The sequence below is a fragment of the Salvelinus alpinus genome, chromosome 1, assembly GCF_045679555.1.
Source record: "Salvelinus alpinus chromosome 1, SLU_Salpinus.1, whole genome shotgun sequence".
In the NCBI taxonomy this organism is placed as follows: domain Eukaryota; kingdom Metazoa; phylum Chordata; class Actinopteri; order Salmoniformes; family Salmonidae; genus Salvelinus; species Salvelinus alpinus.
The window spans coordinates 10,031,809-10,047,120 of record NC_092086.1 but is presented as its reverse complement, the minus strand read 5'-3'; the positions used below and the strand labels follow the sequence as shown (position 1 = coordinate 10,047,120).

General features: G+C 40.8%; 2 protein-coding genes across 5 annotated transcripts in view; one reads left to right on the top strand and one right to left on the bottom strand.

The window, feature by feature from the left end:
- Nucleotides 1-15,312, bottom strand: part of LOC139568040 (NLR family CARD domain-containing protein 3-like) — a 282,966-nt gene that overhangs the window by 49,577 nt on the left and 218,077 nt on the right. The gene's annotated exons all lie outside the window — the stretch shown is intronic.
- The window catches only part of LOC139536393 (NLR family CARD domain-containing protein 3-like), a 95,685-nt gene continuing 91,133 nt past the window's right edge, over nt 10,761-15,312 (top strand). For all 4 annotated transcript variants that reach the window (XR_011667502.1, XR_011667554.1, XR_011667466.1 and 1 more), the window contains exons 1-3: nt 10,761-10,983; nt 11,360-13,130; nt 13,415-13,588. Coding sequence is in view for 1 of the 4 variants with exons in the window: in XM_071337277.1 (XP_071193378.1) it covers nt 10,773-10,983; nt 11,360-13,130; nt 13,415-13,588 (2,156 nt within the window). In the remaining 3 variants the exon portion in view is untranslated. The remainder of the gene's footprint in view (nt 10,984-11,359; nt 13,131-13,414; nt 13,589-15,312) is intronic.

Here is a 15,312-nt window from a genome sequence, read left to right as displayed (position 1 = left end):
TACAGTATATATAGAATATATATAGAACCCTTTATAGGGCTCTTTGGTCAGAACTCTAGAGGTTCTTCTTCACTGAATTGATCTTCATTATATCCAAACACACTGGTGGTCAGGGAGACATCTCTTCATTATATCCAAACACACTGGTGGTCAGGGAGACATCTCTTCATTATATCCAAACACACTGGTGGTCAGGGAGACATCTCTTCATTATATCCACACTGGTGGTCAGGGAGACATCTCTTCATTATATCCACACTGGTGGTCAGGGAGACATCTCTTCATTATATCCACACTGGTGGTCAGGGAGACATCTCTTCATTATATCCAAACACACTGGTGGTCAGGGAGACATCTCTTCATTATATCCAAACACACTGGTGGTCAGGGAGGCATCTCTTCATTATATCCAAACACACTGGTGGTCAGGGAGACATCTCTTCATTATATCCACACTGGTGGTCAGGGAGACATCTCTTCATTATATCCACACTGGTGGTCAGGGAGGCATCTCTTCATTATATCCAAACACACTGGTGGTCAGGGAGACATCTCTTCATTATATCCAAACACACTGGTGGCCAGGGAGTCATCTCTTCATTATATCCACACTGGTGGTCAGGGAGACATCTCTTCATTATATCCACACTGGTGGTCAGGGAGACATCTCTTCATTATATCCAAACACACTGGTGGTCAGGGAGACATCTCTTCATTATATCCAAACACACTGGTGGTCAGGGAGACATCTCTTCATTATATCCAAACACACTGGTGGTCAGGGAGACATCTCTTCATTATATCCAACACACTGGTGGTCAGGGAGACATCTCTTCATTATATCCAAACACACTGGTGGTCAGGGAGGCATCTCTTCATTATATCCACACTGGTGGTCAGGGAGACATCTCTTCATTATATCCAAACACACTGGTGGTCAGGGAGACATCTCTTCATTATATCCACACTGGTGGTCAGGGAGACATCTCTTCATTATATCCAAACACACTGGTGGTCAGGGAGACATCTCTTCATTATATCCACACTGGTGGTCAGGGAGACATCTCTTCATTATATCCAAACACACTGGTGGTCAGGGAGGCATCTCTTCATTATATCCAAACACACTGGTGGTCAGGGAGACATCTCTTCATTATATCCAAACACACTGGTGGTCAGGGAGACATATCTTCATTATATCCAAACACACTGGTGGTCAGGGAGACATCTCTTCATTATATCCACACTGGTGGTCAGGGAGACATCTCTTCATTATATCCACACTGGTGGTCAGGGAGACATCTCTTCATTATATCCAACACACTGGTGGTCAGGGAGACATCTCTTCATTATATCCAAACACACTGGTGGTCAGGGAGACATCTCTTCATTATATCCAAACACACTGGTGGTCAGGGAGGCATCTCTTCATTATATCCAAACACACTGGTGGTCAGGGAGACATCTCTTCATTATATCCACACTGGTGGTCAGGGAGACATCTCTTCATTATATCCAAACACACTGGTGGTCAGGGAGACATCTCTTCATTATATCCACACTGGTGGTCAGGGAGACATCTCTTCATTATATCCAAACACACTGGTGGTCAGGGAGACATCTCTTCATTATATCCACACTGGTGGTCAGGGAGACATCTCTTCATTATATCCAAACACACTGGTGGTCAGGGAGACATCTCTTCATTATATCCAAACACACTGGTGGTCAGGGAGACATCTCTTCATTATATCCAAACACACTGGTGGTCAGGGAGACATCTCTTCATTATATCCAAACACACTGGTGGTCAGGGAGACATCTCTTCATTATATCCAAACACACTGGTGGTCAGGGAGACATCTCTTCATTATATCCAACACACTGGTGGTCAGGGAGACATCTCTTCATTATATCCACACTGGTGGTCAGGGAGACATCTCTTCATTATATCCAAACACACTGGTGGTCAGGGAGACATCTCTTCATTATATCCAAACACACTGGTGGTCAGGGAGACATCTCTTCATTATATCCAAACACACTGGTGGTCAGGGAGACATCTCTTCATTATATCCAAACACACTGGTGGTCAGGGAGACATCTCTTCATTATATCCAACACACTGGTGGTCAGGGAGACATCTCTTCATTATATCCAACACTGGTGGTCAGGGAGACATCTCTTCATTATATCCACACTGGTGGTCAGGGAGACATCTCTTCATTATATCCAAACACACTGGTGGTCAGGGAGACATCTCTTCATTATATCCAAACACACTGGTGGTCAGGGAGACATCTCTTCATTATATCCACACTGGTGGTCAGGGAGACATCTCTTCATTATATCCACACTGGTGGTCAGGGAGACATCTCTTCATTATATCCAAACACACTGGTGGTCAGGGAGTCATCTCTTCATTATATCCAAACACACTGGTGGTCAGGGAGGCATCTCTTCATTATATCCACACTGGTGGTCAGGGAGACATCTCTTCATTATATCCAAACACACTGGTGGTCAGGGAGACATCTCTTCATTATATCCAACACACTGGTGGTCAGGGAGTCATCTGTTCATTATATCCAAACACACTGGTGGTCAGGGAGACATCTCTTCATTATATCCAAATACACTGGTGGTCAGGGAGACATCTCTTCATTATATCCAAACACACTGGTGGTCAGGGAGACATCTCTTCATTATATCCAAACACACTGGTGGTCAGGGAGACATCTGTTCATTATATCCACACTGGTGGTCAGGGAGACATCTCTTCATTATATCCAAACACACTGGTGGTCAGGGAGACATCTCTTCATTATATCCAACACTGGTGGTCAGGGAGACATCTCTTCATTATATCCAAACACACTGGTGGTCAGGGAGGCATCTCTTCATTATATCCAAACACACTGGTGGTCAGGGAGTCATCTGTTCATTATATCCAAACACACTGGTGGTCAGGGAGGCATCTCTTCATTATATCCAAACACACTGGTGGTCAGGGAGTCATCTGTTCATTATATCCAAACACACTGGTGGTCAGGGAGGCATCTCTTCATTATATCCAAACACACTGGTGGTCAGGGAGACATCTGTTCATTATATCCACACTGGTGGTCAGGGAGGCATCTCTTCATTATATCCAAACACACTGGTGGTCAGGGAGACATCTCTTCATTATATCCAACACACTGGTGGTCAGGGAGACATCTCTTCATTATATCCACACTGGTGGTCAGGGAGACATCTCTTCATTATATCCAAACACACTGGTGGTCAGGGAGACATCTCTTCATTATATCCAAACACACTGGTGGTCAGGGAGACATCTCTTCATTATATCCAAACACACTGGTGGTCAGGGAGGCATCTCTTCATTATATCCAAACACACTGGTGGTCAGGGAGACATCTCTTCATTATATCCAACACACTGGTGGTCAGGGAGACATCTCTTCATTATATCCAACACACTGGTGGTCAGGGAGACATCTCTTCATTATATCCAAACACACTGGTGGTCAGGGAGACATCTCTTCATTATATCCAACACACTGGTGGTCAGGGAGACATCTCTTCATTATATCCAACACACTGGTGGTCAGGGAGACATCTCTTCATTATATCCAAACACACTGGTGGTCAGGGAGACATCTCTTCATTATATCCACACTGGTGGTCAGGGAGACATCTCTTCATTATATCCAAACACACTGGTGGTCAGGGAGACATCTCTTTGTTTGAACGATGGAACACGTCAACTCTGGCTGACTTTTTTACAATACAATACAATACATAACAATACATTATAATACAATACAATACAATACAATACAATACATTACAATACATTACAATACAATACAATACAATACATTACAATACAATACAATACAATACAATACAATACAATACATTACATTACAATACAATACAATACAATACATTACAATACAATACATTACATTACAATACAATACAATACAATACATTACAATACAATACAATACAATACAATACAATACATTACAATACATTACAATACAATACAATACAATACATTACAATACAATACAATACAATACAATACATTACATTACATTACAATACAATACAATACATTACAATACAATACAATACAATACAATACATTACATTACAATACATTACATTACATTACAATACATTACATTACAATACATTACATTACATTACAATACATTACAATACATTACATTACATTACAATACATTACAATACAATACAATACATTACAATACATTACATTACAATATAATACATTACATTACATTACAATACATTACATTACATTACATTACAATACATTACAATACATTACATTACATTACAATACAATACATTACAATACATTACATTACAACTTTGTCCATTAGTTACAGCAAACAACAAACATGTCTCTTCTGCTCCGTTCTCCCCCTCCACCAGATCTCAAAATAATTTTGTTTTACATAATAATACAAATGAACATTACTAATGTAACCCACTGTAAATACTGTGTTAGAGTAAGTTATTTTGTGTGGCACTGCTCATGTCTGCGTTTCTGGAACTCCCCGTGCCCATGGTGCAGCGCCAAGCATATTGTCCAGTTATGCGCAGAGTGGACTGAGGTGATCTTGGGGAATAACTACGGAGTGTTGAGACACCAAAGTTTATTGTTCAATTTAGGTTTCGCTTTACGGTCAGGGACAGTATGAGTGTAGCCAGATCCTTTTCACTCTCTATCCTTGTTTCATTTTGTGGTTCACCGGATTCGTCATCATTCTCGAGGTGAGGAACAGACGAACGACCTGCTAGGTAGCCAAGCTAGTCGGTACAGCTAGGTAAGCGAGCTAGCTACTCTATCAGCAGCATCCTAGTTATCCTAGCTAGTCGGTACAGCTAGATAAGCTAGCTAGCTACTCTACCAGCAGCATCCTAGTTACCATAGCTACCACAACATCATCACCGGCTGCCTGCATTTCTTGTGGACCGATGGAGCTCCCCGGTTGTTCCTTCCACCTGTTAAATCCGTGGAGGGCTTCTCCCTCTCTCGTTGACGGATGCTGGCTACCTCTGTCTGGTTCTCCTCTCTTAACTAGATGGACGGTAACTTTAGTGTTTAACCCCTCTGTGTCCAAGGACCTTACTTTTGAATATTATTTTCGGGGTGCCTCAAGTAGGCCGGACACATTCCATTTTTAACAACATTTTATTTTCTCATGAAAACTAGTTAATTGCATCCGCCTTGGAGCCCAGTTTCAAAATATTACGTTATGTCTCTAGTTATGAGGTAATCACTAAAAAAACAGGCCTTATTTCAGATCATGTTTCACCCTGCCAGCTCCTATTAGTTGTATTGAGCACCGTGGCACCAAATCACCTTCTGAACATTCTATTACCAGCTCATTGTTCTGCGTCACAATGCCATCTTCACTATTGTTATCAATGAGACCTACCTGCATTAACATTAAATTGTGAGTGCTCACTGTTCACCTGGGTACATGTTGTGGTGACCCACAGTCCTAAACGTTAAACATTGTCTGGTCATGGTTAACCATATTTGTTTTCAGGAAAAGGTATACAACCTAAACAAAAGCATTTCCCTGTTCTATTTTTCAAGATGTGGCCGATTTAATTAACAAGAAGACTTTTTTTTATTTAGAAATAACACTATTTTTGATGACTTGTTGTTTCTAAATGGCTGCTAATTTTAATTTGTAGGCATCGAATTGAGCAAATGCTGCGCAGGTTCACTGAGTTGCAAACCAAATGGTGTAAGCGGCGTGTACTGGAGGCTGAAGTCAAGCGCAGGAGAGTCGGGTGAAATGAACAGACGCACTCTTTAATTCGTTAAACACAAGCACAAAAGGGAACAAAATGTGCCCAAACACAGAAATAAAACAAGAGTAATGTGCGTAACGAATGCCCACATAACAATGAACAATATCACACAAAGACATCGAGGGGAACATGTCCAGAGGGGGCGGAGGAACCTCCCGCACATCAGATTCCTGGAGCGGACCAGCCACCACCAGCCTGAGGAGAGACACATGGAATGAGGGGTTAATACGGTAATCAGAAGGAAGCTGTAATCTGTAACACACCTCGTTCACCCTCCTCAGGACTTTGAATGGCCCCACAAAGCGCGGACCCAGCTTCCGGCAGGGCAGGCGGAGGGGCAGGTTTCGGGTCGAGAGCCAGACTCTCACTGCGGTGACGAGCCGCGCTGTTTTTTTGACGAAGCGCGGCTTGCTGAAGGTGAACATGGGCACGCCTGAACCAGTCATCCACCGCAGGAGCCTCAGTCTGACCCTGATGCCACGGCGCCAGAACCGGCTGGTACCCCAATACACACTGAAAGGGGGAGAGGTTAGTGGAGGGGTGGTGAAACGAGTTCTGCGCCATCTCGGCCCAGGGCACGAATGCCGCCCACTCCCCCGGCCGGTCCTGGCAATAGGACCGCAGAATACCTGCCCACATCCTGGTTGACTCTCTCTACCTACCCGTTACCTACCCAGCTCCCACACGACCGGCGCCACCAGGCAGGAGGCCGGGAGTCTGATCCATGGGCCGCTCCTCTGTGTCATACAGCCGGGACAGTGCGTCTGCCTTCACGTTCTGGGAACCTGGTCTATAGGACAGGGAAAACACAAAACGGGTAAAGAACATGGCCCACCTTGCCTGACGAGGATTCAGTCTCATCGCCGCCCGGATGTACTCCAGGTTGCGGTGGTCAGTCCAGATGAGGAAAGGAGAGGAACCGACTTCGACGGAAGTCGTGACAAATGGACAGGTCTAGCTCATTGATTTGTAGATCTGACGCAATTTCTACATCAGATTATGAGCCGAGCAAGTGTGGCGAATGAGTTATGTAGTACCCACAGAAGGCCACAGGGAGGTGCAAGAGAGCTATAAACCCATACTGTTTTTTGCCTTAAAAACCCTAAACCTAACAATCAATCAAATGTATTTATAAAGCCCTTTTTACATCAGCAGAAGTCACAAAGTGCTATACAGAAACTCTAACCCCACGTATGACCATTTTTTGCCTTAACCCTAATTCTAGGGTAGGGTAGCCTAGAACACTTTTGAAACTAATTTAGTAATAATATTATGTTAGTAAATACAATTATAGTACTAGATAGCGTTTTGATTATTTTGTTAATCTAAACCTTTCTACCCATTTAGCTTTTATTGTTTTGTTATTTTATTATATTTATTACTGCAAGGCAGAACACTTGATAAGCAAGAGACATTAGTTTTATTTTTCAAATGTGGTTTGGACTGGTTTGAAATTGGCGTGGGATAAGTGAGGCAGGTTTGAGACTGATCTAAGGAATTAACCAGAAAAATACACTTTATTTCTCAGCTGCCTCACCAATGTCTGTAAGTGAATTAATACCTTTTAATTGCTAAATATTTCCACTAGCTGGCAGCATAAAACCACAAAGCATCAGTTATAGGCTACAAGCAGCAATATGATTGACATAAAATAGCAACCACAGACTATATGTCCCATGATTTTCTAAAATGGTCACTCATTACTTTAGTTAGCTATATATCTCGTATTAGGGCTGTGTTGCTTTTGGGAGAGCAACAAAATAATGACTATAGCAGGTATTGAACACCGGGTAAATAATCACTAGTCAGAGCCTCAACCTCAGTAAACATTCATTATAAAAAACATCTTAATATCAGATATTGCGAGTAAACAACCTCGGAATAGAAAAGACAAGAGTGCGTCTTCCAGCTCGCCAATAAATTACATAATTCAACCCTCCCGGTTCGTAAATTTACCTCAACATGCCCCTGGAGAAGGCAGAGTGACGACACAAGCTTTTTAGCGGGGCTGAGTTGACTACTAGAGAGAGAAGCCAGAGCTGGTCGATGCTGGTTAATGAATTTGACAATGAATGTACCTGGAAAATATTTCTCGACCAGAGGTGACTGAATTCATGTTCAGACTTATTGATAATCGTTATAGTAATGAAGTATAATTTCAAAACATGAGCATAAAAACAGGTAATAATAAACATGAATCATCATTATATTACTTCACAGTAATCTGTTAAATGCTTTTTTTGTCTTTCCTCTTGCGTTAGCAGTGTGGAAAGGGACAGAAAGAAGCACACAGGAGTTTTCCTGTGAGGGGGAGTGGTGGTGTATCCAGGGAGAAAACTAAACTAATCTTCTGAAATATCATTTGTAGTCTTATGCTGCCATCTATTGGAATTATGTAGCAACTGCAGTAGTACTGAATAATGTGTTATTCCTTACTAAAGCAGTAATTACTCAGAATTGCAAAATAAATAAAAATCTAGTTCATTTTACAACTTACAACCATAAAATAACCATTTATAGCATAACAAACAATGAAACTGACATGAACCAAAAACAACATAAATAGTTAATATATATATAAAACATATTTATTTAGATGGGTGACGTTATATACCAAAGTAACACCCCTGAAGACAAAGGAGAGCTCTCCAGTAGGAACCAAAACATTCAAAGGTAATTTTCTCAAAAGTGAGGTAACAAGTTTTATCAACGTTCAAAGCAGAATTACTTTCCCATTGTTCCTCAACTGTAGTGTCTGATATACCATTTCATATTTAGTTTTATAACCCTGAGTCTGTACTTTTATCCAATGTAAAAAACACCATTTCAAGTTTTGCCACATAAGACAAAATTGAGCCGGTTGGTCACGTTTGAGAGTGAGGCAGATATATAGCATTTGCGGGAAAAAACATTATTATTTGTCCCTCTGAAATGAAACCATCAAGTGATAGATTTTAAACAAATGCATGTTTGTCATTGAACAATCTTTGATTGTTGATTAGATAGTGAAAAAACACACCAAGCTCTTTAACTTCTTATGGGCAGGTGGGAGGCTAGCGTCCCACCTGGCCAACATCCTGTGAAATTGCAGAGCGCCAAATTCAAAATACAGAAATACTAATTAAAAATATTCATAAAAGATACACATGTTATACATCGGCTTAAAGATGAACTTCTTGTTAATCCAGCCGCTGTGTCAGATTTCAAAAAGGCTTTAAAGCGAAAGCATACCGTGCGATTATCTGAGGACAGCGCCCCGTTTACAAAAGCATATAAACATTTTACAACCAAGTAAAGGAATTACAAAAGTCAGAAACAGCGATAAAATGAATCACTTACCTTTGATGATCTTCATATGTTTGCAGTCACAAGAGTCCATGTTGCACAATAAATGTTTGTTTTGTTCGTCCCTCTTTATGTCCAACAAAAAAACAGTTTTGTTGGCGCGTTTTGTTCAGTAATCCACTGGCTCAAAGGCGGTCACGACATGCAGACGAATACATCCTAATAGTACTGGTCAATTTTTTCAAAACATGTCAAACAATGTTTATAATTAATCCTCAGGTTAGCTATTGTCTAAATAATTGATAATATTTCAACCGGACAATTAGCGTCTTCAATAGAAAAAAAAATAGAAAAAAAAGGAAAAACAACGAAGGGCGCGCTATCGGTCACGCTCTGCTTCATTCTATAGTCCACTGAAAGAAAGGTTTCATTCTCCTCGTTTTTCAGAATACAAGCCTGAAACATCTAAAGACTGTTGACATCTAGTGGAAATACATAGCAACTGCAACCTAGGTCAGCGGATACTGTATAGGCATTCAATTGAAAACTAGACACATCAAAAATATCCCACTTCCTGGATAGATTTTCCTTAGGTTTTTGCCTGCCATATCAGTGCTGTTATACTCACAGACACTATTTGAACAGTTCTGGAAACCTTAGTTTTCTATCCAATTCCTAGCTTCTGGGCCTGAGTAACAGGCAATTTACATTCGGAACCTCACTCATCCAAAATTCAAAATACTGCCCCCTACCCAAGAGAGGTTAAACAATAAAAGCACATTTATGAACATTTATGAAAATGGATATATAGCGTTTTGGAATTAAACTCTTCTTATGTTTCCCCATCTGAGCTCAGAGTAGATGAGAGATGTAATGTTTGTCTCTGTTGTGTTGAAGCCCAATCAGGCAGGAGAGACCAGCCTCCCCTGTACCCAGCTGTGTGTCCATGAAGAGTGACAAGTCTATGAAACATCCTATAGAGTTTAGAGAGGGAGACTTTTCTACTGAACAAAGGTAAGAAGAACTCATGGGTCATGGTCAGTGAGTTAAACAACACTGTCTCTAGTCATTTCTCCTCTCCCATTTTCCCATTTATTTTTGTTGTTTTCATAATCGACAGGCTAATCCTTATGTCCATTTTCATAGTCCTAGAACAATATTAAACAAACACACCATTCCCTGTGTGTGTGTGTGTGTGTGTGTGTGTGTGTGTGTGTGTGTGTGTGTGTGTGTGTGTGTGTGTGTGTGTGTGTGTGTGTGTGTGTGTGTGTGTGTGTGTGTGTGTGTGTGTGTGTGTGTGTGTGTGTGTGTGTGTGTGTGTGTGTGTGTGTGTGTGTGTGTGCACTCCCTGAATGAGGAGATGTAATCTCATGTTTTGTCCACAGAAACCACCAGGAGAGATCAGAGTCAGAGATTCTCAGTGGTCAGTCTTCCCAGAGTCATCAAACAGACCTGGCCTCCATATTCAGTGTATGTGGTCCTGTTATGTACATTTGATTTTGTTGACCTCAAGTAAAGTTTATCTGTCAATCATTCATTAATGTGTTAATGAGAAAGCATTTTGTCTCTTGCTTAACTTATTTACTTTATTTATTTCAGTTGCTTGAAGACAATATTATGACATTTGTGAAGAACGAGCTGAAGATGTTCAAGAGGATTCTTAGTCCAGAACTCCCAGAAGGCTTTGAGAGTCAGAAGCAGGATAAGGAAGTGGTGGATGCTGAAGATGAGAAGCAGGAGAGCAGTGCCAGAGAGGGGGCTCTGAAGATCACACTGCACATCCTGAGGAAAATGAACCAGAAGGAGCTTGCTGACACACTGGAGAAAAGTAAGAGCTGTCTGCCTCATGTTGAATGCTGTTTTATAACATTTAAAAGCTGTAGCTAAAGTACAGCTAAAGTAGCTGTGTAACTCAATGATATTGTAGCAGCCTTAACACAACACCTAGTGACCTCATCAAGTAGCAGCAGGGATGTGTTGTGGTGATTAATTTAGAGAGAGAGAGACAACATTAATAATACCATCAATAATACCAATAATAATATAATCAGTCACACCAGTCTGTAATGCATTATGAAAACATTTACACATTTATACAGTCAGTTAAGAGAATAAATTATTATAATGTAAAACTTTATAACAGTCTTACAATACTGTAGGCATTAAAACAGACGTAATATTAATATCCTCTGTGTTATTTCTAGATTCAGATGATCCTGCTGTGATTTGCCAACGTGAACTCAAATCTAATCTAAAGAAGAAGTTTCAATGTGTATTTGAGGGGATCGCTAAACAAGGAAACCCAACACTTCTCAATAACATCTACACAGAGCTCTACATCACAGAGGGTGGAACAGGAGAGGTCAATAATGAACATGAGCTGAGACAGATTGAGACAACAACCAGGAAACAAGCAAGACCAGAGACTGCAATCAAATGTAACGACATCTTCAAAACCTTAACTGGACAAGACAAACGTATCAGAACTGTGCTGACAAAGGGAGTCGCTGGCATTGGAAAAACAGTCTCTGTGCAGAAGTTCATTCTGGACTGGGCTGAAGGAAAAGCAAATCAGGATGTCCAATTTGTATTTTCATTCCCTTTCCGGGAGCTGAATTTGATGAAAGGGGATGAACACACTTTGATTGAACTTCTTAATCACTTCTCAATGGAAACCAAACAATCAAGAATCTCCAACTACAACAAGTACAAAGTTCTGTTCATCTTTGATGGTCTGGATGAGTGCCGACTGCCCCTAGACTTCCAGAAGAACAAGATCTGTTGTGACGTCACAGAGTCAACCTCAGTGGATGTTCTGCTGACAAATCTCATCAAGGGAAATCTGCTTCCCTCTGCTCTCCTCTGGATAACTACCCGACCTGCAGCAGCCAATAAGATCCCTTCAGGGTGTGTTGACCAGGTGACAGAGGTACGAGGGTTCAGTGACCCACAGAAGGAGGAGTACTTCAGGAAGAGATTCAGTGATGAGGACCTGGCCAGCAGAATCATCTCACACATACAGACATCAAGGAGCCTCCACATCATGTGCCACATTCCAGTCTTCTGTTGGATTTCTGCAACAGTCCTTGAACCCATGCTGAAACATAAGAGAGAAGAGATGCCCAAAACTCTGACTGAGATGTACACACACCTTGTGGTGTTTCACACCAAACAGAAGAATGAAAAGTATCTTGACAATGAAGAGACAGGTCCACACCGGAATAAAGAGAGCATTCTGTCACTGGGAAAACTGGCTTTTCAACAGCTTGTGAATGGCAATTTGATTTTCTATGAAGAAGACCTGAAAGAGGCTGGCATTGATGTCAATGAAGCCTCAGTGTACTCAGGATTGTGCACACAGCTCTTTAAAGAGGAATGTGTGCTGTACCAGGACAAGGTGTACTGCTTTGTTCATCTGAGCATTCAGGAGTTTCTGGCTGCTGTATATGTGTTTCTCTCATTCATCAACAACAATGAGAATCTAATGGACAAACTGCAAACAAACGACGAGCCTAAAGTTACTTTCTACAAGAGTGCTGTGGATAAAGCCTTACAAAGTGAGACGGGAAACCTGGACCTTTTCCTCCGCTTCCTTCTGGGCCTCTCACTGGAGTCCAATCAGAAGCACTTACAAGGTCTACTGACAAATTCAAGAAGCAGCTCACAGAGCCATGAAGAAACAGTCAAGTACATCAAGAAGAAGATCAAGGAGAATCCCTCTCCAGAGAGGAGCATCAATCTGTTCCACTGTCTGAATGAACTGAATGACCATTCTCTAGTGGAGGAGATCCAAAGTTTCCTGAGATCAGGAAGTCTCTCTAGAGCCAAACTGTCACCTGCACAGTGGTCAGCTCTGGTCTTTGTGTTGCTGACTTCAGAAAAGGAGCTGGATGTGTTTGACCTGAAGAAATACTCCAGATCAGAGGAAGGTCTTCTGAGGCTGCTGCCAGTGGTCAAAGCTTCCAGAGCTGTTCTGTGAGTACATCAAATGACATATAAGAACTAATCATCAGGAAGCAATATCTAGTTTAGAGAAAAATGTGTATTATAATATGTATATAATATTATATTGAAAAACATATTGAAAAAATGCATTGATATTCACATTAGTATAACAATATGACCATACAGTTCTAGGAGACGGAAGATGAATATATATGTTGTTTGAGAGAATAAACCAAATGCATCTGCCATTGTCCTTCCACACTACTGGTGTTAAATTAACAAAGTGTTTGAAGTCATGATGATCTCTTTATCAGGCTGTCAGGCTGTGGAGTCACAGAGGAAGGCTGTGCTTCTCTGGTCTCAGCTCTGAAGTCAAACCCCTCACACCTGAGAGAGCTGGACCTGAGTAACAATGACCTGAAGGATTCAGGAGTGAAGCTGCTCTCTGCTGAACTGGCGAATCCCCACTGTAAACTGGAGACTCTGAGGTCAGTATTCCTGCTGTTGGTCAACAAGTGATAACTGTTCACCAGATCCACATGTGTTTACCAGGAACACACAGTCCACAACATATGTGTTTGGAAAGTGAAGCTTACAGTTTTAAATTTGGTCCTATGCTCCAGCATTTTGGATTTCAGATATAATGTTTCATATTAGGCAACAGTACAGAATGTCACCTTTTATTTGAGGGTATTCATACATATCTGTTTTATATTTACATTTACATTTACATTTAAGTCATTTAGCAGACGCTCTTATCCAGAGCGACTTACAAATTGGAAAGTTCATACATATTCATCTTGTCTTTTAGATATTAAAGCACGTCATGTATCTTGTTCTCCCATTTCAAAAAGTCGTAATTATTTGGACAAATTCACTTATTTTGTATTAAAGTAGTCAAATGTTTAGTGTTTGGTCCCATATTATTTGCCTGCAGTGATTACATCAAGCTTGTGATTCTACTAACTTGTTGAATTCATTTGCAGTTTTTTCTTGGTTGTATTTTGGATGATGTTTTTCCTAATAGAAACTGAATGGTGAATAATGTCCTGTCATTTTGGAGTCACTTCACTTGTATTGTCAGTAAGAATAGAAGATGTTTCTGAACACTTCTACATTTATGTGGATGCTACCATGATTATGAATAATCATGAATGAATTGTAAATGATGATGAATGAGAAAGTTACAGAGGCACAAAGATCATACCCCCTCTGTTATTGGTAATGGTGAGAGGTTGTAGCCTCTGGTGAGAGGTTAGTATGTTTTGTTGTAGCCTCTGTTATTGGTAAGGGTGAGAGGTTAGCATGTTGTGTTGTAGCCTCTATTATTGGTAAGGGTGAGAGGTTAGTATGTTTTGTTGTAGCCTCTGTTATTGGTAATGGTGAGAGGTTAGCATGTTTTGTTGTAGTCTCTATTATTGGTAAGGGTGAGAGGTTAGCATGTTTTGTTGTAGTCTCTGTTATTGGTAATGGTGAGAGGTTAGCATGTTTTGTTGTAGCCTCTGTTATTGGTAATGGTGAGAGGTTAGTATGTTTTGTTGTAGCCTCTGTTATTGGTAATGGTGAGAGGTTAGCATGTTTTGTTGTAGTCTCTGTTATTGGAAATGGTGAGAGGTTAGCATGTTTTGTTGTAGCCTCTGTTATTGGTAAGGGTGAGATGTTAGCATGTTTTGTTTTAGTCTCTGTTATTGGTAATGGTGAGAGGTTAGCATGTTTTGTTGTAGTCTCTATTATTGGTAAGGGTGAGAGGTTAGCATGTTTTGTTGTAGTCTCTGTTATTGGTAATGGTGAGAGGTTAGCATGTTTTGTTGTAGCCTCTGTTATTGGTAATGGTGAGAGGTTAGTATGTTTTGTTGTAGCCTCTGTTATTGGTAAGGGTGAGAGGTTAGCATGTTGTGTTGTAGCCTCTATTATTGGTAAGGGTGAGATGTTAGCATGTTTTGTTGTAGTCTCTGTTATTGGTAATGGTGAGAGATTAGCATGTTTAGTTGTAGCCTCTGTTATTGGTAATGGTGAGAGGTTAGCATGTTTTGTTGTAGTCTCTATTATTGGTAAGGGTGAGAGGTTAGCATGTTTTGTTGTAGTCTCTGTTATTGGTAATGGTGAGAGGTTAGCATGTTTTGTTGTAGCCTCTGTTATTGGTAATGGTGAGAGGTTAGTATGTTTTGTTGTAGCCTCTGTTATTGGTAATGGTGAGAGGTTAGCATGTTTT